General features: G+C 33.1%; 1 protein-coding gene and 1 long non-coding RNA gene across 2 annotated transcripts; one reads left to right on the top strand and one right to left on the bottom strand.

The window, feature by feature from the left end:
- The first annotated feature begins 5,240 nt into the window (after positions 1–5,240).
- Positions 5,241–6,581, top strand: LOC149910135 (uncharacterized). Its single transcript, XR_016457252.1, has 3 exons — positions 5,241–5,643; positions 5,770–5,831; positions 5,906–6,581. It is a non-coding gene; the product is annotated as an uncharacterized LOC149910135 (long non-coding RNA).
- Positions 6,582–23,181: 16,600 nt separating this feature from the next.
- On the bottom strand, positions 23,182–24,274 carry LOC149910134 (larval/pupal rigid cuticle protein 66-like). The gene is made up of 2 exons (XM_090107340.1): positions 24,246–24,274; positions 23,182–23,708 (listed from the first exon to the last, which is right to left on the bottom strand). The coding sequence occupies exons 1-2, from the start codon at positions 24,249–24,251 to the stop codon at positions 23,337–23,339; spliced, it is 378 nt and encodes a 125-aa protein (XP_089963466.1). The 5' UTR covers positions 24,252–24,274; the 3' UTR covers positions 23,182–23,336.
- Between the last annotated feature and the right edge of the window lie 2,742 nt (positions 24,275–27,016).

Raw genomic sequence — 27,016 nt, 5'->3', positions numbered from 1 at the left:
ACATCTTGATTTATATTGAGAATTATTAAATAAAAAAAATATATAATACTGCATACGATTACTATTAGAACTTTGTCTAAAACTAAATTAAGATTAGGTACTACGTTGATAGATACAAACGTATAATATGCGGTAATAAATACCTACCTCGTCTAAACGTTCTAGACCAAGAACAAATAAAAATTCCCTCACTCTCTCGCTTCAACTGAGCTGATTAATTTGCGTCCTGAATAAAACAGCCAGTCAATGAAGCTTCAAATATACATGAAACAGACAGTTAAGGCCTTTCTTGATGGTCTTAGCTATTATAACAGGCTAGCAAAGCACTTATGAATAACAAACGAGGAACGTTCTACGCGGCAGGTCATTACTTGGAGCCAACCAGGAATGTTGATTAGGGGACCGTTGTTTTGTGTGAAACGAGAAACTTTTCCATCAGGTATGTTGTGAAAATGTGTAGAGTGACCAAAGGTATGCTGGATTATTATATTTGTGAACTAGTAGAGATGGAGCGTTTTAGAAGCTTTTAGTAAACCCAAAAGCAGAGGCTAGTTCAGTTAGGAAACATTATCAATATTGTCAATTTGACTTGAGAAACTGAACATCTTATGTCACACGAAACTACGAAACATTAAATAAAGTTAAAAACGTCTTTAATAATTTCAGAATGATAAAAAACTATGCAGAGCAAAGAATTAAGGTTTGTAACAGAAAAAAAAGCAACAGTTGTTTAAATATTGTTTTTTAAAAACGAGTGCACATTACATGATGATGAAATGAACAAACCAAGAAAATAACCTACGTCGTTATACCACGTCAAAGCAATTACTAATACATACCCTCATATACCTAATACAATATTAAGTCTACAGGAAATAAGAACCTGCAGGAATAAGTATAAATCTCACAGGATTAGCGCTGATATCATTAAGGTGATGAATTAATTTTTCTAACATTTACGGCCCTTTTTAAACCTTCGTAATTTTTATATTATTAAAGTTGTCGTGATGAAAATTCTTGACAAGAAAGTTCAATAGTAATACAATACGTCTACCGTTTTAGAAACATGATTCCATGAAAAAACCGAGACTACGAGCGACCTCATAAATATAGTCCACGATATTGGCACATTATTAAAATTAGATGTACATGAACAAAGTATAAGAGATATATATAGAGTAAATACTAAGACTGCTACTTATAAACCGATAATCATCGATTTTACTAGTAAAATATCTAAAGACAAATTTATCTGGGCTACGAAAGATTTTAATAAAAAGAACCCAAACAATAAATTAAACACATCGCATCTCAAAATTGACAATAATAAAACACCGGTATACATAACAGAAACGCTAACATCTAGCACCAGAAAGCTATTTTATAAAAGCAGGGAGTTTGCTAGGGGGCATAATTATGCTTACTGTTGGATTTCATATGGACGTATATATTTAAGAAAATCTGAAGGTTCCCAACAATTTAGAATTGACACCGAAAGTGATCTCCAAAAACTTGGTGATAAATGACTCTCTGTCGTTAGTAATAGTATTATTATAAGAAAAGTGCTTAATATAGTTTATAAGATGTATTCCAAATTTTATATGTTTTTTAAAGACTGGTTGTCCGATGGGTCAGTCATCAGTATTGTCAATACACAAACTATCATAATTACTCATACATACAAAACATTACTTAACATCCTACACCTCTTGCGAAAACCTAAAGCATTTGACTATCATAAATTTTATATAAATATGTTACATATGTATTTGCAGGCTCAGCTTCTTATAAAGCGTCCTTTCATTTGCTTTTTTGGCATCAGTGTTAATAAAATTAATAAAGGTGGTAATGATATGAATTATTTAATAAATATTTTAATAAATTCGATTCCTTCAAAATCATAACGTCCGACTTGGATACAGTTTCAGCAAATTGTACTCAAGTTGATGACACATACAGATGCCAAAACCTTCTACAGAATGATCCTAATTTGTTTCATATAATAACTGTAAATATTCGAAGTATATATTGCAACTTTGATCTACTAGCGGCTTTTCTTGCAACGCTCGCCACACCAATGGACATCATTGTTCTAACTGAGTGCTGGTCAAAGGAGGGTGTTTTTCCACCGAGCCTAACTGATTATAACGTGCATTACACTAAAAAATATTTAAACCAGAATGATGGGGTTATCGTTTATGTACGTAAATCATTGACAGCTGTTTCCTGGGAACCTGAAATGGTGGATGGTAATTGCCTTGTTCTTAATATTGATAAGTATTCCGTTATTTGTTCATATCGACCACCCAGTTATACAAATCCGCGACCTTACTTAGAATGCTTAGATACTATTCTCAAAAAAATTAAACAACCGCACATAATATTTACGGGTGATATTAATATTAACACTATCTGTAATGATATTCATAGCTCTCATTTAAATGAATACTTATGCATTTTAGCTAGTCATGGTCTGGAACTGGGTATAACATGTCCAACAAGACTTAACAATTGCCTTGACCACTTTATGATAAAAACCTCGGATAGTTGGCAGACTTTGGTTTTTCCACCATTAACTGATCACAGTCCTATTCTTTTACAAATAAGAAGTAATAAGATGTCGAGATTAAAAACTAATTTGTCTAAGCAGGTACTAGATTACGCATTAGCATTGGAAAAAATTAGTGCAATCGACTGGACTCAGTATTTTTCCCTGCGTGATGTAAATCATAGTGCTGAATGGCTTGTGAACAGTATCGGTGGAGTTATCAGGGAGTGTACTTCGATTGGGTATTTATCAAAAAAGAAGGTGCCTCTGAAGCCTTGGATTACCCCCGGAGTAGTAAGATCAATCCGTAAAAGAGATAAGTTACATAAAAAAGCCAAGCTACGACCATGCGATAGTCAAATACATAGTACATATATTAAATATAGGAACACTTGTAACAAAATTATAAAGTCTTTAAAGCAGAAATATTACCAAACGCAATTACAAAATAGTGAGAAAGATTTAAAAAAAACATGGAATATTATAAAAGAAGTATGTAATATGAAAGCTAACAATGATATACCCACGGAGCTGCTCACGATTGGTAGTAATACAAAGGAGTCCTTAAACAAAATTAATAATTTTTTCACAACCATAGGTGGGAACTTGGCTAAGGAGATATTAAATAAATTACACAAGACAGAAGATGAACTCGCTAACCAAATAAAACATCTAAACTCAAACTCAAATATTCATTCTATGTCCTTCATACCAACTGATTCATATGAAATTAACAAAATAATAAATGATTTCAAGACTTCTAGCGCATCTGGCCTCGATGGTATATCTTGTAGATTTATTAAGCTAGCAAAGGAATATCTTATTAGTCCAATTGAATATTTATGTAACTTAAGTTTAGAACAAGGTATCTTTCCAGACATCTTTAAAAAAGCTATCGTGTCTCCAATTTATAAATCAGATGATAAGCAAGATGTCTCCAACTATAGACCTATATCTTTACTTTCAACACTGTCAAAGATTCTGGAAAAAATTATTAATAGCCGACTAATCAAATACCTAGAAAAAAATAATTTAATTACTGCTGCTCAATATGGATTTCGGAAAGGAAAATCAACAGAAGAAGCCATACAGAGATTAACTACGTTAATTTATCAATATCTTGATAGAGGGGATAAGGTTGTTGGCGTGTTTCTTGACATAAAAAAAGCTTTTGATACAGTTTCAATTCCGATATTATTATCGAAATTGGAAAGCTTAGGAATTCGTGGTCATGCGCAAAATTGGTTCAGAAGTTATTTGTCTTGTAGAGAGCAGTACGTGAGAGTAAAAAATGATATTAGTGATGCCTCGTCGTGTAGTTTTGGTATTCCTCAAGGCAGTACGTTAGGACCTACTCTGTTTTTAACTTATATTAATAGTCTCCCTGACCAAATTACTACCGACACAGATATCCAGATGTTTGCTGACGACACGGTCTTGTTATTTCACGGTCACAGTTGGGAACAAGCTCACAGTAAAGCAGAGAGAGGATTGAAAAATGTCACAAGCTGGCTAGAAGATAACTTGCTCACATTAAATATTTCTAAAACGAAATATCTTTGTTTTTCAAAGACAGCCACCTACGGTCCATCCACAAGTTTAACCATCAAGCTACACTCTTTTCCATGTAATAGAGGGCAACTAAGTCAATGTAATAATTGTGCGACACTAACTAGGGCTACATCTATAAGATACTTGGGTATACTTGTAGATGACAAATTGAGTTGGAAAGACCATATCACTCATGTTTGCAATCGTGTTAGAAAACTAGTTTATATATTTAAGCACCTAAGACCAGTTGCTAACAAAAAACTGCTTATCCAAGTGTACAAAGCACTTTGTGAGAGCATTATAAATTATTGTGTGACGTCATGGGGTGGGGCTCCTAAAACTATAATGTCCGAACTTGAGCGTGCCCAGCGGGCAGTGTTAAAAGTTCTCATGCACCTACCATACAGGCACTCCACGGTAGATGTTTACGCGAAATCAGGAGTTCTTTCAGTTCGCAAGATTTATATATTAAAAGCTCTTTTGAGATATCACCGTTTTACAGCCCACACACTGCCTCGAACATGGAAGAGAAAATTCAGGTGCCCTATACCCCCCACCAAGACTCATTTTGCAAAACGGCAGCTAAATTGCATTGCTCCACGGTTATATAACAGCATCCCGACTAAAGACATAAACACAATTATAAATTTATCTACCAATCGTTTCAAAAAATACATCATCAATTGGCTCCAAAATCTTGATTATATACAAACTGAAAATCTTTTCACTACTATTAAATAAATACTATTAAATAAATGCTAACAACAAAGTCACTCACTCATTCACACTCACACAAACATAAGTCCACAAAAGCACATACACATACACACACATACTCACACTTTCACACACTATGTCCATCGGCCCAAATCATAATTATACTTTTATTTTTTTTTAATCTTTTAATTTGTATTCTTTCATCATTAGTCACTAAAATTTATTTTGTTAACTGGCCAAATATAATGTAATACATATATGGAATTTGTAAGGGAAGGCACTGCCTTCTGAGATACAGGTATTTACCTAGTTCAGAAGGCAGAGCAATATTGTAATGTTATATGTGAAGTTGCTAATAAATTTTATTTTATTTTATTTTTTTTTATTTTTTTATTTATGATATTTTCTCGATAGAAAAAAAATACAAAGTTCTCATTGTTATTTTTTTTTAATCTCTGGCATCTTCAAAATAACAAACGTAAAGTTACGACTTTTTGGATATTAACTATAAAATATACAACCTATACGTCTACCGTGTTAGAATTTTGAAATATGCGATGGTTTTGAAATAAACAAGAAATACTTGAAATTAGCGCCTGACCAGCCAATATAGCGAGAGCCGCCCTGTACCTTCCTACCCCGATCGCTGCACGAGTCATTCCCGCTACGGCCGTCACACGGGGAACTTGTGTCGCTTGCGCAATCGTAAAAAAGGGTGACAACACGATAAGACAAAATGAGACAAATGGGGACAATAAAGAAAATAAGAAGAAGAAACATAAAGGTTGGAGGAAAAAGAATGCTTACAATTGGAACAAATTAATGAAGTAAGTTGGTTTTATTTTAAATTTGATGATAATTGTATTATAGACGATGTTTGATATGTACCCCTGTTTTAAGTACATAACGAATGTGTAAGATTTTTTCATTTATAGCATAAATAATCTTTTCAGAAATCCGGAATCCAGAAGGAAAATAAACCCACTGATTGTTCACAATGTGAACCCACTCCTTCGTAAGTACCTTTATTCAGTCAAAAATGTATGTTATCAACGCTCTACTGGTTTTATCGCATGATTCCATTTTTAGCAAAAAGCAACAAAGTGCAAAGAAATAAAAAATCATGGTGAACTTAGTGGAAGTATGGTGGACGTAATATGGAATTATCGAACAGGAGCTCGTTGGAGTAGTATTATATTTTAAAAAAATACGAAAAAATTTCAAGAATTTCTTAGTAGGTGGTAGATAAGTATGTTGTATAAAGAATTTGATGTTGATATTTATTTCATTTATACTTACTACACCTGTGCGGGAAATTGCTTAGTACTAAAACAGGTTTATATTCATATTTAAATAGTAATGTGAGTTTTCATTTCGAAAAATTTTGTGTAAGTATATTAAATTGAGTTCCTGGGTGATCTGGAAACACAATTGGGCCCGGAGGATGGCGCTGCAGTCACTCCTCCTAATCACATGAACCGATTTGGATGAATATTTGTGTGCACATTTCATTGTTGTGGGATGATTGGTTGATTCGTTTTCACATTAGCTAATATTATGTATTTTTGTTGTTAGAAAGTAAACTTAATTTAATGTTTATAATACATTATTATTGGTATAAATAAGCCAGTGTTCGTCTCACATTGCTGTACCTGCCTACCTATCCTACCAGGGCCTAACTTTGTTCTGGCTATTTTATTTTGATTATTTGTAATGAATAATTACAATTATAATAGAGTGCAAAAAATAAATACATGCGTCAATATATTTTGTGTTTTTTTTAAACAATTTTTTTATTTAAAAAAATATCATTCCGACCGCGGCTTTGCCCGCGTGGAATTAGGTTATATCGTGAATCCTGTTTTATCCCACAGAAGTGTTCAGTTCGGATAAAAAGTATCCTATGTGTAAATCCAGGCAATTAGCTATATTTTATCAAAATTGGTAATGTAGTCTTGACGTGATTAAGTAACAACTAACAAAAAAATATACAAATTAACATCCAAAGTTTCGCATCAGTTTTACTGTATTAGCGATATCTTCCACTCTTGACTTTGACTGAGAAGAATTAGGGTTTATAACTTCTTTCAGAAATAGTACCTTTCATTTCTGGGCATGATGTAATATCTACGTCAGCATCAAATTCTATCTAAATCAATTCAGTAGTCCGCGTAATTAGGTACCATTTCATTTTTTCAGAGTAACAATATTTTTTGTTATTTTAAAGATTATTTATAACCTGTATTATTTTGTAATAAAGTAAACATTACGAAATAATAATAATTAATAATTATTAATAATGTCTAAGTAGTTGTTAAAAAGAAGATAATTTTGTGTTTATAAGCAAGAAAATAAAACCAATAAATCAACAATTAAATATATGTACAACAATATTATAACTGTATGACGACTCCATACATGTTTGTCCCGAGTCGGTATGCAAGAATGACTTCGCGCACACCCGCGTTCGCGATAGCGAGCTATTAGACTCCGCCCGCCAAGCAGTGGATTTTTTTTTTGTGTATCGTCTTAACGTCTTATTTTTTGCGTTTCGCTCCAGTTACAAACGGTGACGTGCAAAAGTTTGGACAGACCATTAATTATGCTAACGGAAGTATTCCTATTGAGGAAGTCTTGTCTTGTGCACATTAGGAGGATAATCTTCAAAAAGTCTTATGGGCTAAAGACTTTTCCAAAGATTTTCCTTTATTTTTTATCGACAATCATCACTACATGGTATAAAACAAAGTCGCTTTCTCTGTCCCTATGTTTCTTTGTATGCTTAAATCTTTAAAAATACGCAACGGATTTTGATTCGGTTTTTTTAATAGATAGAGTGATTCAAGAGAAAGGTTTTAGTATATAATTTATTAGGTTTTAGACAAAGCGGGCGAAGCCGCGGGCGGTAAGCTAGTATATTATATATTTGAATAGTTAGTTATTAATGAAAATGGTTTTAACACAATGAAAACTAAACCAACCAAATTGACCTTGAACAAAAGCTTCCAACACATTTTTGTATGCTTAACTTCGTTATTCATCCTTCATAATTCAGTCAATCAACAATAATAGTAGGTATCATGTATCAAATTAGGGTTCCATTCTATCGAATAGTTCCTTTGAATAATCGACACTACATCTAGCTAGAGGATTGAATATGTAATGAAGGTATTGGATCGTTTATCAGAACAATATATTAAATGGAGACCATTATTCGTGCTCATACCTCTAAAATAGAGCATATTGATTACTTATTATGTACTTAGATAATTATTATAGTTAGATCATTGTATATGGTGTGTTTTATCTTCGTTTAACTAAAGTATAAAAAATAATAATTAATTAATTATTACTTCGTAAATTAATTAATTAATGGGTTATAACTTTAGTAAACAGAACCTCGTAAATAATTCGTTAAAAGGCTTTCATTCCGAGAAATTATTTGTCACTTTGATAGCTTTATTGGCTTTTCAGTCCAAAGATTTAAATGTCAATATAATTTGATATAGTTGCTAGAAATTCTTATTAGAGCTCAACAAGTTATTATAAAGTTAGTTCATACTTGAGACTTAGAGATACCTAGTTAATAAACTTAATGTTAAATATTTGTAGAGTCAATTTAGAAATATGATAATGGGAAAGACGAACATCGTATAACAATAGATTGGTTCATAATTAAAGTTATGGAGATGTACCGGGTAAAACAAATATTAATTGTCACAATGGTAAAATAATTAAAATAAAGTTATACTTACTTATAAAATTTACTGAACGTTTTATATTAATTGAAATTTTTAAGCTATTGCATAGCTTCTATCGCGGGCCTTGAGCGCGGGGACCGAATCGAGAAATTCCGGAACGAAAAAACCTCACGCTCCCCACTCCGACGGGCTCGGAGGTGTGGCTTGAAGTCATGCTATGCAATAGCTTTACCGCGGCAGTCCCCGAGTGCCACACGTCTTTTATTAAATGAGAAATCCAAATACAAAGATCACTAATTAAATTGATAACATAGATATACTATCAATAATTATTCTTTAACATTAATCATCCAAGTTATTACATAATATGTATATTGAAACGACAAAAATTTTTTCAATACTTTCTCCACATTTTGAACAAAAGAAACAGCCCAATATCATAACAATGTTCAACTTCCTAACTCATATTGACCCATCAAGGCCATCATACCCATATCCCTGCGTAATATTAAAAGTTTTTTTTTTTCAACCAAAACGGTGTCATGGTCCTTGAGGAATATGAATCCGTACGGAATGTAATTAGGAAATTCCCCGGGACGCTATCGACGCGTCACCGGGGCATTTGACATTTATTCCCCTTTTTAAGGACGATATTGAGAGCCTGGGTGGATATTAAAGTTTGATAATTTATTACGAACGGAATTGGTTTCGTTTCTTGTTTAAAGTTATCGGTTCTATGTGGCTATCACCCAATGGTATTAAATACGTATTGATATACTTATAGATATGTTATTACATATCGAGAGCATATTTTTTAATAAAATATATGAAAATTTACTTATTAACTTTGACCATAATATAGACAACACATTATTGTTTACCTTTTTAGGTATTTTGTTTAAATACTAAATAATGTAATTCTTAAAAATCTGTGCAGTTGCTACTGATATTATAGATGTAATATCCAACTTATGAAGATCTTTTATTATCTGTAACTTACGTTATTTTTATGCACAAAAATTGTCCATTTCTGTCCATTTAAGCGCTTCGTTGTGCACTGGGTTACGTGATATTTACGTCTAGGCAAAAATATCTGAACTGAAAATATAGTATTGTCTACTCAGCTCGAGCTTTGAATACAAACACGGTCCTGGCTTGATAAAATATTTACTCAGTTATCATTTTATTGTACCCTGTACGTGACACTTGTGCACCATTCTTTATACTGCGGTTTTGATATGTAAAAGCATAAATATTTTTACAAAATTTTTGTTAATGTTCGTAGAAAAATGATTCGAGTGTGCGTTAACCTTTATTTTGTCAAAAGCAAAAACATTTTTGAAATTTTATAAATTAATGTAATGTTAATTACTGGCCATTTGTGCGATTCCAAGTGGAAAACTTAATTGAGCAGATTTCCCTGAATTTTTGTTTAAAAAACTGGTTATTCTTAAAAAATTGTTTGTTTGTGTAACATTGCAATTTGCATGAGTTGAAGATCATTGATATAAGGATTATATTCATCATAGCACTATAATATTATTATAGCACTGCATCTATGAGAGTTTAGAGCGTATTCTACAAATCTGGCCAAATGTGAAATAAAATATTATATATTGAGTACTGATGTTTATATACATAGACAAATTAAAAAAAAAATTGTTTTCAAGAAATTTCCCTAATCCAACCCTAATCTCAAATGCATGACATTTCGGTCGAAATGAGACGCTTATATGACCACCAAGCTTCCACCAAGCCACTACTGCTCCTTATAAGTATCCTTATTAAATTAGAATGATTAGAAAATACTCCAAGGAAAAAAAGAATTAACTGTAAGAAATGTACAATTATTTCATATATGCGATATAACATGAACAATTACATCTACTTACAAATTCCTATAATATTCTGCATCACTTATATGAGGAAATGTGCGAACATTATCGTCAAATAGCTCTGCTAACGCGTTACTCGTATAATATTGTCACAGTATTACCACAGTATTACCATCCTACAGTATGGCGACGAATGTACTTGTGCAGAGAAACGGAGGGGAACTGGCGGGGGGTCGGGCGACGCGGGCCGCTTAATGCAATCACGCTGAGTTTGCATTAACTATCGCGAAAGGATGACGCAGTCGTATTTTTTGTGTAATAATTTTATTATACATAGGTACTTACATATTCTATTATGACGCGCAAAAACTGTTCCGTTTACGGATGTAAATCTACATTGAAATCCCAGAAGGAAACAATATTTCAGAAAGATTGTATTAATTGTATCTGTTGAATTAAAATCAAAGCTATGTATATGTTGTCCTCATTATTTTCTAATCAGATTGTACATCCTAATGCGAATGCATTACTTAGTTAAATGGTATAATATACAATTAAGAACATCCAAAAATAAAGTGTCCACGTAAGTAAAATTTAGCAGTGCAATATCTGTAATTATATATTTATGAACAAATAATTACATCAGATTTAATAATCGCAATTATTTTGAATGTACATATGAATAAATGATTTCATCATAATATTAATAATCAAAATTGTTTTATTTCCCATTTGTTGCAACCCTAGCGTATTTTCGTGTGGCAGCGTAAGTACCTACGCTGGCGGCGGCATCGCGCGACATCAAAGGCGATTCCTTACTGTAGGAAATAATATTGTAATACTGTGGTATTACCATATATCCTACAGTAGTGCGACGAATGTACTTGTGCAGAGAAACGGAGGGGAACTGGCGGGGGTCGGGCGACGCGGGCCGCGTAAAGCAAACACGCTTAGTTTGCTTTACCTAGCGCGAAAGGACGACGCAGTCGTATTTTTTGTGTAATAATTTTATTATACATAGGTACTTACATATTCTATTATGGCGCGCACAAACTGTTCCGTTTACGGATGTAAATCTACATTGAAATCCCAGAAGGAAACAATATTTCAGAAAGATTGTATTAATTGTATCTATTGAATTAAAATCAAAGCTATGTATATGTTGTCCTCATTATTTTCTAATCAGATTGTACATCCCAATGCGAATGCATTACTTAGTTACATGTTATAATATACAATTAAGAACATCCAAAAATAAAGTGTCCACGTAAATATAATATTTAGCAGTGCAATATCTGTAATTATATATTAATGAACAAATAATTACTTACATCAGATTTAATAATCGCAATTATTTTGAATGTACATATGAATAAATGATTTCATCATAATATTAATAATCACAATTGTTTTATTTCCCATTTGTTGCAACCCTAGCGTATTTTCGTGTGGCAGCGTAAGTACCTACGCTGGCGGCGGCATCGCGCGACATCAAAGGCGATTCCTTACTGTAGGAAATAATATTGTAATACTGTGATATTGTCGTCTGATATAGTTCTCACGTCCTAGCCTGCTATGAACCCTTTACACAATGGGCAGTGATGGGCGAGTAGAGGCAATCACGATAGTGTAGAGGGCCTGTCTAGGATCGGCCGTCATTGTAGAAACTTCTTTAGGCGCATTGAGAGTAAAATTTCAAGGTTGCGTCATGGCAATACTGTCACGTCATGAGTAAAGCGACGATTTTGATATCTTTGAATCTTGCCAAAGAACTTTCACTTCAGACACGTGTGCTCGACACACACGCTCTTTCATAATCGCCGTAATGGCGGCTAACGTCGACGATAATTTGTCATTTATTACACGTAAAGGCGGCAAACATTGACCATCATTTTTTGGGCCAACTCTGCCCATTGTGAAGAGCCATCACGTCTAGCCTGTCACAAGTTCATTACACATGAAAGCCTATCGTCCGTGTCCAGGCCGTATATGGTTTTTATAAGTTGAGATTTTTTGCGTCATTACGTTAGAATGGTTTGAAGGGGCTTATAAATTCGATAATATTAGTTTCTAATATACTAGGTACCTTCTATAACAATCGCCAAGCAGATCACTTATAACAATGTCGTGTTTCAAAAATCACACTCAAATAATGAAAATATTGAGCTCAATGCTTCCACACTTCTAAAACCCATAAACCCAAAAACTTATAGGATTTCAGCTATGAACATCACTCTCCACAATCCATAAAAGGCCACTTCCATATAGCATCAGGAACAAGCGAACGCCATTCCGTAACAAAAGTACCAATCAATGCTTCATTCAAAGACATTTCCTTTTGAATTCCTTTAAAAATTTCGTACAGAATTGCGGCAAACGATGAAAGAGACTATCCGAAACGCTCGGCTTCACCACAAAAAGGCTACGTGAGCTGATAAAATTAACGGATTTCATGATTTACGTTTTGGCTCTTATCGTGTTCACTATCGTTATAATTGGAGAAAAATGAGGATTATGATAACCTTTTGTAGGGCGCAACGGAATTGTAAGATACTGTGGCAATATTGAAGTAAGAAGAATTACAGTGATGAATTTAAGTAAATGATGATTTCAATAAAATTAAAGGTTTTAGAGCAGTTTATTTTTACGTTTTAATTACGTGGTGTTTATTATCTTGTCCGTTTCAATTTTATTGGATCTGTGGTTCCTGTTATACACACAACAATGTGAATACCACACAAATTTAATTGAATTTTAACCTCACAATTATATCATAATATATGATTGTTCAAAATGTATAAATGGGTAAATGTAAGGTATTCGAGAGAGAGACCAACATTGAATATGGACTTATAAGACATCAATTTTAGATAAATTAGAAGAAATTCTATCGGAGATTAATAAAATAAAGTCGATACCCCAAATTACTTTGAAGGCTAAATGTACGTGCAAGGAAAATAGATCTGTAAAACGAATATGGTCCTTATCGTAGTTAGGGAGATGAACCGAAATACACTATTCCAATCTAAACTAATTAATTATTATTAAAACCTTCACTCAATTTATTCGTTTTAATTCAAATCTCAACATTTCTTGAACCCATGTAATTAATGCGTAAACATCACGTCCTCTATTTATTCAAGCCGCAGTTTGATTTCGCGAAATTAAAACAGACGCAATCAATCTGGCCGTGAGGTAACCATAGAAACGTTTGAGATTCTCTCCCACAAATTATATTTAATTTTCTAATATACTTTGGTAAATGCTGTGACACGAGATATTAAATTCCAACTCGTATACAAGGGCGAATAAGTTGTAAGGGTCGGAATTCGGTTGGTACCCTACAGCGGTTTTGTGTTTCATATTTATTTTATACTAATGGTCTTCTTGGCTTGGGATATTAATTGTGAATTCGTAGTATTCGCAAAATAGATTTAAGATACAATCTATTTTCATATTTAGATTTTAGAGACGTAAGACTATTTGAAAATAGAGAAATTATGAATTTTACAATTCTAATACATGTTTCAAGCTTTTAATTTTATTTTAATACAACTTTTTCTAATAAAATGGATATTAATTTAGACGGTAAAAATATTTTGTGTAAAATTGAAAAAAAGCGATGATTAATTATTTTTTAAGAATAATCTTAATTTTTCAGTTTTATCCATAGACGTTGTTCTGTAGAACAGCGAATACACGTTGGGTATTATTATAGGCCTAGCCGTATTTGAGTCCAATAGATATTTATAAGATGTTATTGTCAGAGTTACTCAAAATGGAGAAATAAACCATCCACGCGAAGACCGACATCCGCGCGGACGGAGTCGCGGGCGGAAGCTAGTATATTATAATAACTATATACTAAGGTAGGTAGTATACTAAAAACGGGCCACTTGAAGTCTAGTGAGAGTATAATCTCGTATAATATAGATAACATTATAGCATCTGTTTCCAAAATAACTTTGAAATTGAATACTTTTTAGCACAAATTTCACTTCAATATCGAGAAGGTTTAATTTTAATTTCCAACACTCAAGAGGGCTTATGGTTCACGAATCGGGTCAAACGTATAGCAGAATCACAATTTTAAGTGTTTGTTCGATCAGTAAGGGAAAAAGCTGACCATAACATATATCAATTTTCCTCATCGTTCCATTATAATTTACCTTTTAACCTGAAAACAATCATTTTTCCTTTCCATATTATGTTACGAAATTCAACTATTTCTATTATTATATTTAATACCGTTTTTGCCTATTTTAAATTCACTTTCACAAATAATAAATAATTTGGAAAATCCAAAAGTGCACGCCTCATAATTTTTTTTTAATAATTATTTATTAATTATTATTTTTGTTTATTTAATAACAATTAAACCACATCGAATCAGACCCTGAAAAATGAAAGGGTTCTATTCCTGAGCATACTCAAGCGTAAGAGAAAAAAAAAGACTCGATTAGTAAAGTATTTCGGTCGCTATCGTGTTAACAAGAAAATCCTCCGCACATACAGACACACGGACGTCCAAGACAGAACTTTTTTAAACTGTTTTTTAACTAGTTTAAATAACAAAAATGACATCAAAACTCAAACTCAAACTCAAACTCAAACATTTATTTATTCAATTAGACTTCTTATAGAAGCACTTTTGAAACGTCATTACATATTTTAAAATTTACCACCGATTCGGAAAGCAGTATCTACGGAGAAGAACCGGCAAGAAACTCCATAGTTGCTCTTTTAAATCATGTCAGTTTTACAATTTTACAAAATACATATGTAACAACATATAAGTATTGTAATAACATGCCAAAGAACTGTCCTGTGGTTTTTACGCGACAACCCTCCATGGGTTTTTATCGTCCATATATTCCTGAATACTGTAGTACGCTCTCTGAACTAGTACATTTTTTATATAAGTTTTAAATTTAGAACTACTAAACTCTTTAATATTATGAGGAATTCTATTGTAAAAGCGTATACCTTGACCCATAAATGAATTTTTAACTTTAGCTAATCGGAAAAATGGCATTTCAATTCTATTTCTGTTCCTTGTGCCATAACAGTGTCTATCTCCTACTCTTGTGTGTAAGTCGGCGTTTTTGTGTACATGCAAAATATTATTAAATATATACTGTGATGGTACAGTAAGGATACCAGTATTCTTAAAGAGATCTCTTAGTGAGTCCCGAGCACGTAAATTATATATAGAACGAATGGCTCTTTTCTGTAAGATAAATATAGTTTCTATATCTGCTGCCCTGCCCCATAGTAGAATTCCATAGGACATAATACTATGAAAGTAGCTGAAATAAACCAATCTAGCTGTATCTTCATCGGTGAGATGCCTTACCTTTCGGACTGCATATGCTGCTGAACTGAGCTTACCTGCAGCGGTGTTGACATGGGCTCCCCACTGTAGTTTCTCGTCCAATGTTAACCCAAGAAATACAGTCGATTCTGTAGGGTGTAATACCTCCCCGTTCAAGGTAATATTTCTGCTTAACTTTTTAACGTTTGGTAGTAAAAATTCAACACAAGTTGTTTTTTTGGCATTTAATAATAAATTATTAGCAGTAAACCAGTCGGATATGTGTAAAAGAGCACTGTTCACTTCGTCAACATTTGGGTCATGCCTATCCACATTAAATATTAATGAGGTATCATCTGCAAACAGAACTATTTCACACCTATCCTGTAAATAATAAGGTAGATCATTGATATATACCAAGAACAAGAAGGGTCCTAAAATAGATCCCTGTGGAACACCAATGTTAATTGACGCACCGCTAGAACGTTCTCCATTAACAACTACAGTTTGTATCCTATCATGCAGGTATGAGGCTATGAGGTTCTGAGCTTGTCCTTTAATCCCATAGTGATTAAGTTTACGCAATAAGGTACAATGTTCAACGCAGTCAAATGCCTTGGAGAGGTCACAAAATATCCCCAAAGCATTTTTTGAGTTTTCCCATGCCTTATATATATGTGTTAGTAGTGCAACTCCAGCATCTGTGGTTGAGCGCCCCTTTGTGAAACCAAACTGTTTGGTGTGCAGCAAATTATTAGATGCAAAGTGACTAGTCAAAAATATCATGAAATATCATGAATGTTAAAAATAGTGTTTTTTCTTAATATGTGTGTGTATGTATTATCTTACAAGTGCAATGTATGATACATAAAGACATTTTAAGTTTGAAAAATCAGATGTTTTGCGCGAAGTGACAGTAGTACCCACCTCAACGCTTCGCTTATGAGGCGTGCAATAAATACTCGCTTTATCAAGATAAAATTTACCCGAAAGCTTAATAAAATCTTATGGCGGAATAAAAGGAGGGATAGAGCAACATTCGCATTTATATTATTACTACGGAACCACCTGTTGTTCTAACATTCGGATCCACACATTTGTCCAGGAATAACTTCGATAATACTCCTAATACAGGATAGGTGAAAAACTGCTTGCTCTTGTAAACATTTACGAATCACGAAAAAGGTATTTATATACCCCTAGTAGCTAACATGCCAAATTGAAGCAATCCTACATCTATTTTCACATATCGAAGGTTCCAAAAATAATCCTCGAAAAGAAAACCTTAGTCCATTCACATCAAAGAAATAGGAGAATTACGAATAAATAATTTAAACGAATACCTACGTTCTTACGATTTTATGATCCTGAAGTGTGCTCTTATCGTAAAAGTTTATTCAATAAAAGAAAATCATAACCAATTGTGAACCTTTCTATATTTATTGCTCAAGTTTTATCGCAGATGAAGTTTGGGAAATACGTCCAAGTTCGGGTTTTATGACGACACAAACGACAGATGTCGAGATTAAGGTGTTTAATATCCTCCTATTGAATACAGGTGGATGTGGTAATGAATATTTTTGAAGACTTATTAATTTTACGAATAAAGCCTTGCAATTGATGGTTTTGTGTGGGGAAATTTAGATGATTTTTACGTGTATCTCTTATAATTTTTCTTTCTTAAGATGGATTTGAAATTTGTAATCAAATGCTATTTTTATGTGATCAGGTGTGCCGTTTGTTAAATGAAAATATAACTGTAGAAGCTAGACAAATGACTTTTTGCGTTCAACCTAGGCACACACAGGTAAGCATATAACTATTGAACGGTTGTCAGCAGGCTTTACCTTAACAAGTAATTTGTAATTATATTGCAGTTGTTTTGATAATATTATTGTAAGGTTTTCATTATTTTATTTTTTATCGAATACTGCATACCATCGAATTTTAATATTCTAATTTATCGGGGATTGAAGAAACATTAATATTCTAATTATCTAGTTTGTCATTTTTGAAATTGCCAAATAATTTTTAAAGAACTGCTAATAATTGTGTTATGATAGCAATGAAGATAGAAAATATTTCCCTGGTAATAAAATCCAAATAAGGAGTTAATTAAGAATAAATAAATCAGACAAATACCAATAATACATTGTGTTGTTACCACATTCCCACATAAATAATTATGCTCCTGCAATTACAAGAAACGCTGTTCGTAATTGAAATAATTAAACGTATTTGCTGTTATGTGAAAACAGTTTCAAAATAGAATCTTACAAACAATAATACACTCCACATTTCGTAAGTCAACTTTGCTCTTAAAATTTTGTCAGGCGTACAGAAATTGAACAAAACACCTGACATTAAATTAAATCGAAATAGTAGGTATATTAGGTATGTTTATAAAAGTCACTATAAATAAATTCATGCTATTAACTAGCTATCAGTGCTATAAACAACATTACCCAAATCCTACAATCTAGACACTTTAGCTAGTTAAGAAATCTCAAAAAACAATAACACTTTGCATAATCTCTCGAATTAACATTCAAATTCAATCACTTAGCCTTCGCACTTCTTAAAGATTTGAAAATAATCTTATTTGCTTCACTGAAATAAAAATCTTTGGAAAGAAAAGAAAAGTTCACTTCCCAAACTTGATCTGAAAAATGACGTAACAGAGTCGTCTTCACAAAACCTTAAGCATTGTGGTTGAGATTAATAGACGTTTTAAAAATCTCGGCCATTTATATCCCGGCTGAACAAGAAAGTTCTTTTAGCTGATGCGCTTATAAAGATTTCGCGAAGCCAACGATAATCAATCAAGCTAAAAGCGGGAATTGTTCTAAGCAACGAGATACCCAAATATTGGTATAGGCTAACTGGCTAAGTGGGGTCCGAAAAGCCTACTTGGTACTTTATATATTTTGAAAGTTACATTAAGCCATTATTTATGTGACCAATGATAGTATAAGTAAAAATGTTTACATAGGTAATACGCTATAGTGATCCGGAATGCTACTTCCGGAGCGCTTAATAATAACCTGTCTACACCGTTGAAATGTGGCTAATTGGCCACGTTTTCTTCAGTTGTCTTTTTTTTAACCGACTTCAAAAAAATGAGGAGGTTGTAAATTTTTTCGGTACATCTTTCACTCACGGTAGAAGAATCGTGCCATCTTCACCTTTTTACTTTTATATCATTGTCTGTGGCCATATAAATTCGGCGAAGTAATGTATTACCCGTATTTGTATCGGATGGATAAATTGCACACAATGTTTCTCTTGTCAGTTACTGCGGAGAGGGCAATCCTCCTAAGTATACCTTTTCAAGGAATCCTCAGCGGTCAAAATCAAGCCTTATGTTATTACGCTTCGCGATAGAATCTACCGCATTTATTTACTGTGGTATTGCATTGAGAAAAAGCTAAAAATAGTAAGAGCACTAAAACTACTATTATAACGCGAAAAGTTTTGTTGGTATAAAATCATGAAGATAAAGCTTTAAAATTTATTGTAGTTAACTGAACTATCCAAGACATTCATCCATTGAATACGTTCGTTAAAAGCGAACTTAAATCCAACAATAAATTAATCACTCAATACATTTCATTTGTTACAAGTCCGTCTGATATTTCTCAACGAAATTGAAAACTAAATCCTTCTGAACTACTCGAGCAAAAGTTTTATCTTCCATTCGGAGTATATTTGAGCGAACAATATTGTTCCTATTGGCTGTAAATCTCGGTGCTACGATACAAGAGGGAGCGTGCTCGTATCGTAAGGGTAATCTACACATGACGGTTTTCGACGTTTGTATTTTATACAGATTTTCATAAATCAAAATGTATATTTAGTTCTAAACGAGAATGAAAACTGAAACGGAAACGGAAGCGATGAAAATTAGTAGTATAATTTTATTCAAATAACATTAAGTAATATTTTTAAGAATAGAAACATATATTTGTCGTAATGAGGCTACTTTCACGACATTAATATGACAAACAGACATGCTTATGATATTATAGAAATGAAATGAACCTCCTCCTTTTTTTGAAGTCGGTTTAAAAAAGTCTACTATTTGTTTTTTTTTTTTTTTTTGATAAAAAAAACTATTCAAAATTAATATGAATTATTAATATAAATAAATTATCGAATCTTAGGATTAAAATAAATAATAAGGTACAGAACGCCAAGTCTAGTGTGTCAAGTGGCCTAATCTCAATAGTAGGAAAGTTACAAGTGGGACGTTCGCACTTCAAGCGAGGTAGTGTTACACAAACGGCGCGTTTATTACCTTCGATATTTAAATACTTTTTTGTTTTATTTTATCTTTTTTTATTGCCCCTTTTTTCCATCAGAGAGATACTAACTATTTATGCCTTAACAAAAACATTTCATTTCTATTATGTAGATTATACATATACATTCATCATATATGTATATATAAAAGAAAGTCGTGTTAGTTACTCCACTTATAACTCAAGAACGGCTGAACCGATTTAGCTGAAAATTGGCAGGGAGGTAGTTTAGAGCCAGGAGAAGGACATAGGATACTAAATATGTACCACGAGCGAAGCCGGGGCGGACCACTAGTATTATAATGAAAACTAATAGATAGAAACATTAAAAAAAATACCTGATGTTTCTTTAAAAAGTTTAGTCTTTTTTAATGTTTAAGTGTGTTTTTTGAATATACACTTAAATAAGTACGAATAGTTTACATATTATCCATAGTATTCTACTGTTAACTATACTCTGCCCTATATTCATTTGTCGATGAAACCATAATATAAATAGACAGTGTTGCTTTATATTATGTGCATATTAAAATGGTGAAGCATCTATTAATACCTGACGAGTCAGACAAAATCTATGACAACCTAGATAAAGGGTAAAAACTTGGTAAAAAGGGAAAATATTATTTCCTATTATTTGCGGTTCCTTCATAAACTTATCTATTCACGGAAGAATTTACATTTATTTTTATCACACTAAACATGATAAAAGAAATCTTGCTGAATAATTTGAAGCCAAAAAATTCTTTGATACTTATATCGACCGGCTTTGAAATTACACTAGCTGTAAGCACATTAGTCACTATGTAAAAATTCTATAGAAAAAATTCACTTTGTTATTCCTAAATTTTTCCGATTTCTCGACAAACTTTTGTAATATTTTTCACCAGACCTAGCTAACAACGCTATAAACAGTTTGAAAGTAAAATAATCAAGTCAAAGTGCCATATCACACTAGCGGATTGCGAGCGGTTTCAAAGCGGAGCGGGTGCGCAACGAATACGTTGCGGGCGCGCAACGAACACGCCGCGGTTGCGCAGCGAATTCGTTGCGGACGCGTCATTTTGTATACTCTCGCACAAAAGCCAGCCCTTCCGCCTTGCCTAACTTCCATTCAATATTTCCATCGTTTCTGTAGCACTCAATTTTTTAACCGTACTGTGGAAATGCACTTACTTAACAGTTAACTAAAGATGTAATAACAACTGGAGTTGTTAAAAAAAGGTGCTATAAAATTGAATTACTAGGACTTTTAGAATGTACCATACATTCCAAAAGTATGTAACGACTGACCAGTATAATCTCTCCCATAGCAACGTATGTTATAAAGAGATTTTGTGAACCTAATTATGAGCAAAGTGATAGTGAGTTGCTGGTTGCTTGATAAAATTTTCTATTCACTGCTATTTATCTAATAATAAGATAGCCCTGTTTTAGTTAAGGAGCTTTAACATTTATTTCACTAATGAACTTTCTTAATGAGCAATTAAGTTATCTGATTGCATTTCGACCAAGATTTAATAGATAAAACAATACCCTAAACATTAACATGTTATGAAACTCGTAAAAAATAATGATCTCATAATTATTATACTATCACAAGTTATAAGTAACAACCAGCACGGATTCCATTTTGTTAATGAGTGTACATGACTGCGACGTAAACGTTGCGCATCTGCCACGCGTCCGCAACGAATTCGCTGCGCAACCGCAACGTATTCGTTGCGCACCCGCTCCGCTTTGAAACCGCTCGCAATCCGCTAGTGTGATATGTCACAAACGGTCGTTTTCGAATGAGATTATAAGGCCCTTCGCTCATGGAGCTACTCAAAAAGAACTAGTCACAAACTCAAATTACTAACGAGTTGCCTGAGCGTCACAGCCCATACATGTTCTATGGAGATTCGCACACGACGCGACTAGTTACTAACTGGTGAGTAACGCGTTAGCAACAAATCACGCGCGACGCGTCGTGTCGGTCTCCACGCTACTGGTTTCCCGATTTTCCTTGCTTTTTATGATAAAAATGAACGAGCAAACATTGACAAGTGACTGAAACCTTATAACTTGAGTAGCGTTGTATGCGAGATACAATTTGTAACTGGTTTGTAATCGTAATTACTGATTAGTTCAGTCATTTTTGAGTAGCTCCATGAGCGAAGGGCCTTAAGGAATTAAGTTTATTGTTTACTTTAGATATAATATTTTAACATCCACAAAGATGCCGGTAGTTTTTTTTTTATTGTTATAGTTTTTCTAGTTTTTTTTTCTACAGTGAGAAGTAGATGATTAATGGTGTCCTGGACGGAATGTTTCTCAATATTGGGAACAAAATCGACCAATAATAATGATGATTACCTATATTGTTATAATAATATAGCATATTTCTAGATCGAAGTTATCATTGGGTAATTTTGACTTCTGTTTTCGCTCAAGTGATCATTACTTTCTTATTTATGAACTACTTATTTCTAGAAATGTATTTATTTTATCCTTTAATATAAGAGAATTTGTATCTGTAAAGCCATGAGATTCTCACGAGCAAACGAACTGACAAACGCTAATAAAAATACCATTATTTGTCTGAGTTCTTTTGCGTTAATAACCACCAGTAATATTCTCATAAATCTTCCATATACAGACAACGATCATTTCATAATATGTTCATAGATAACACATGTATCCACCCTATAAATTATGAAATATGAGGTATAAATAATTTCTATACGATGAATTATTCACAAGAACGGTCGGTTAATCTCCGTCACATTAATGCAACCTCATAACCACATCGGAGTCATCGTTATATAATATAGGCTACATAGTATTATATTATTATATATAATGCTAGCTTTCCGCCCGCGGCTTCGCCCGCTTTGTCTAAAACCTAATAAATTATATACTAAAATGTTCCTCTTGAATCACTGTATCTATTAAAAAAAACCACATCAAAATCCGTTGCGTAGTGAGAAAATGACTTTGTTTTACACTATGTAGTGATAAGACGCTATAACTATACATATAAATCGTTTCTAGTTAAATATATTTCAGTTCAAAAGCATTTATATAATTTTTAAACGAACTATTAACTTTCAAAGCCAAAGCCTTGTTCATATTTCCATTTTCATCCGAATATAATATTGGGCGTTGGGACCATTTTTTTTGTTAGGAAATGGGAGAAGTATTAAGACACACTGATATTTATTTATACATTTATTTAAGAAAATAATAACATCTTCCAAAAACATAGGTGAACAATTATTTACAACATTCTCCAATTTAACAGCAATTACAATTTTGACTACTTAATTCAAATAAAACAATCGAACTACTAACCAAAATACGCGAAGTTTAACAGATCAAAATCGATATCTAGTAAAACCGCCGATAACCATAAGGAGCCGCGTATCCATAAGCGCCATACCGCGAAAATACATATGGTGTGTAAGGTCCATACGCATAAGGGTATGAGGCGATGGCTGCAGGGGAGAAGGGAGCAGCGAAAGGCGCGAACACGGCAGGGTCCTTCCGCACAAGAGCATTGAAGCCCTCCGAGCCAGCGGTGTAGTCGACCGTCCGCCGAGTCCCATCGGATTCTAGAAGCCCGTATTGGCCCTGCACCCGGTCCCCTGCCCGCGTCTCGTACTGATGCTTGAAGTCGCCAGTGTAAGGGTCTGCTACTTGATACCCAAAACTGGAGATTTCAGCACTGGCTACAGCCACAAAAGCAAGAACTAGGATGATCTGAAATTTTTGTTAGACTTTCATTAGATGTGTGATGGTGCGTAGTTTGAATTGTAAACCCTCGATTTCGATTGTATAAATAATATTTTATCTATAGAGTACCTATAGGTCATAATGTATTCTGTAGGGAGTCTGCATGTAAGTTTGATATGAATGGATTTTATAGGATTATGAAATAGATAAATGAAGACAAAGTACAATATGATGATTAAACTTATTTAATTACTAGCTTTCCACCCGCGGCATCGCCCGCGCAGTTAAAGAAAAACCCACATAGTTCCCGTTCCCGTGGGATTACCGGGATAAAACCTATCCTATGTCCTTTCTCGGGTATCAAAATATCTCTATACCAAATTTCATGCAAATTGGTTCAGTAGTTTAGGCGTGATTGAGTAACAGACAGACAGACAGACAGAGTTACTTTCGCATTTATAATATTAGTATGGATTACCGTCTTAAAGATGTAGCAAAATTGTTGCGAACATTTTCAAGATATAAGGGGATAATATTAATTAATATATTAATACTTAAACTCACCTTCATGTTGATGTAATGGACTTGTGACTTCGTCGGTAACTGTGCTTTGTCATCAACTTTCGTCTGTTTTTATATTATCAATAAATGATCCAGTTTTAGCGAAATGTAGGAAATGCGTAAATGTCAAGTTTCCGAGAGGCTTATGTTTTTGTTTAATTACGTAAACAAAAAGTTATTGGTATTTAACAGTTATTTCTGTAGTTCCGAAAGAACCTTCTAGACTATGTAATCGGTGTAATACAAATTGTAAAGCTTTATTTTAGTAGAGCTATGTGTGATTAAGTGTTAAAACCAAATGCATATTAACGAGTTTTGTTAATCATCGCAATTTGAAATTTCTTATAAATATTAATGACCTGTAATTCCCCAATAGTCTTAGTAGGTACAGGCCCGTGTCAATAATGGATGGGTCATTGGAACCAACAAGAGACCAGTTTCGAATGATACAGGACATAGGTACAATAATAACATTAAGCACTATGACGTCATGTATCCTAAACTCCACATAATATGGAATGTACAACACATTTTTGCCATATTTTTCGACCAACATTCATTCCATCGATAGGTCCATGTTAAATAATATTAATACATAGTAAATTAATGTGATATCATTATGATTTGCCTCGCAAACAAACAAATATATTATTCCGAACAAGTCAACAGCTCAATTCAATACAATAAACATAATTAATATTGTCTCAATAATATTAAAATTAAGCTATCGAGAAATATAATTACGCACCAGCAATTACATTTTATACAAACCAATAAATTAATGTAGTTCATTCGCAATTTAGCTCGAATCTGTATTTTATTATGACTTCAAAGAGTTACAACGGCAATGTTCATCAAACAATATGAAATAGTTTTTAAACATTGCAAATTGTGTTCTATATACAAATAGTAATAATATTTAATAAACTATGTAGAGTGTGTAGTACAAGTATGATATTTTATTCAAAGACTATTTAATAATATTGATATTATAGGTAAACTAGCTTTCCGCTTGCTGCTTTGTTCACGATATCTGAAACTTAACAAAATGAAGTACTAAAACATTCCTCCTTCTCCTCGATATTTCATAAATTATTATCGCTAATTATAACCAAAGATAAGTTAAGTAGAATATAATTATACATCCAGAAACTGTGAAACTAGAAAGTTCTAGAGGAAGGATGTATGGATAGATATGATTTTTTACATCTGTTACACCCTCTCACATAATGCGCCTTTATGATATTAATCTATACAGTGATAGATATAAAATATACTAATATGGAATACAGATAAGCTCATATTGTGTTACTAGCTTCCGCCCACGACTTTGTACGTGCATCCTCGTTTTTCCCCGTTCCCGCAAGAATTTCGGAAAATCCTTTATTAGCGGATGCCTACCTCCTAACATCTACCTGCATGCCAAATTTCAACCCGATACGTCCAGTGGTATGGGCTGTGCGTTGATAGATCACTATATCAGTCACCTTTGAGTTTTATATACATATACATATATATAGATTTTTACCAATCATCACACAAGAGAAGCCGCGTACTCCAGCTGGTATGATATAATATTATACGCAAAGTTAAATATGACACAATTTACAATGTCAGTTATTCCCAGTCCGTAATTAGATACGTCGCCGTCAACGTCCCCTTACATTAGGGATGAATCCGCTTTAAAAGTTTACTAAACGGGACATGATGAAATTTTCTGACTATACTTACAGGGTGTTTGTTTTTGATGAATTATTAATTTGCAATTCCAGTTGGCGGCTTCAGGGTATTGTTATTTTGTCTACTCGTTATAATTTTTAATTTCCGATTAATGAGTAACGTTTCTAAGAGATCGGTAGATTTTAATTTCTTGAATATGGAGTTGAGATTTTATAATAATTTATAATTGAAGCCATATTTTATGCAATCCTTGTTTCACGTAAAAATAAGTAAGAACCAATCTCAAATACGGATAAGAATATTATTTTAGTATTATAATATTACATATTAAACAAAGGCGCGCGTTAATTAATCCAATAAAAATAAATAAAGATGTGTATAATATCATTCTATATTCAACTGACAAAAACGACGCACAACAACAAAATGTACTAATGTTGTGTTAACCTACAAACACAAACATTTATTAACGTCTATTGTCGTAACCTCGACCATAAGTACACTGCAGCATTCCCAAGCGCTTATTATTTATAAAACACCCTGTATGTATACGCCGTGCAGAGCAAGCGGTCTCCAGGGCACTTCTATAATTACAAGCAGGTTAATTTAGTACATTAATTTAGCCGTCGCTGGGTTCAAAGGGCGTCCGAACACGCGATAAAACCAAAGTATTTTGTTACTTGTTATTTTTAGAATGATTTCAATTAATCTGGTCGATTTATGTTCTTAAGTGGGATATAGTAAAGATTTAATGATGTTATCTTAAATATTGTTTGTTTTATTTTTTTAAAGAGATTGGTCACAAACAGTAACACCACAGTATTACAATATGGTAACACATTATACTAGGCGTAATTTAAATTATCCGTTGTGATATTATAAAACATTTGATTGCCTAGTTACTTGGTAAAGATAAAAGGTAATCAATGAGCACAGGATTTTTTAAACATCAGTTAGTAATTAATGAGTTGAATCTTAACAAAACTTCCCTCTGAAAATATGAAAAGCGAACTGACCTGCAGAACAAATCCCTAACTTACCAATTCACGCTAACCAATCATAATTGCGAAGTTCAGAAAATTACAGAATGTTCT

The sequence above is a fragment of the Colias eurytheme genome, chromosome 2 (genome assembly GCF_061535395.1).
Source record: "Colias eurytheme isolate Ceu_HAF_F1 chromosome 2, ilColEury1 Martin Lab GWU primary, whole genome shotgun sequence".
Taxonomy (NCBI): Eukaryota; Metazoa; Arthropoda; class Insecta; order Lepidoptera; family Pieridae; genus Colias; species Colias eurytheme.
Note: the sequence above shows the minus strand (reverse complement) of the source record. Positions and strands in the feature narration are given on the sequence as shown.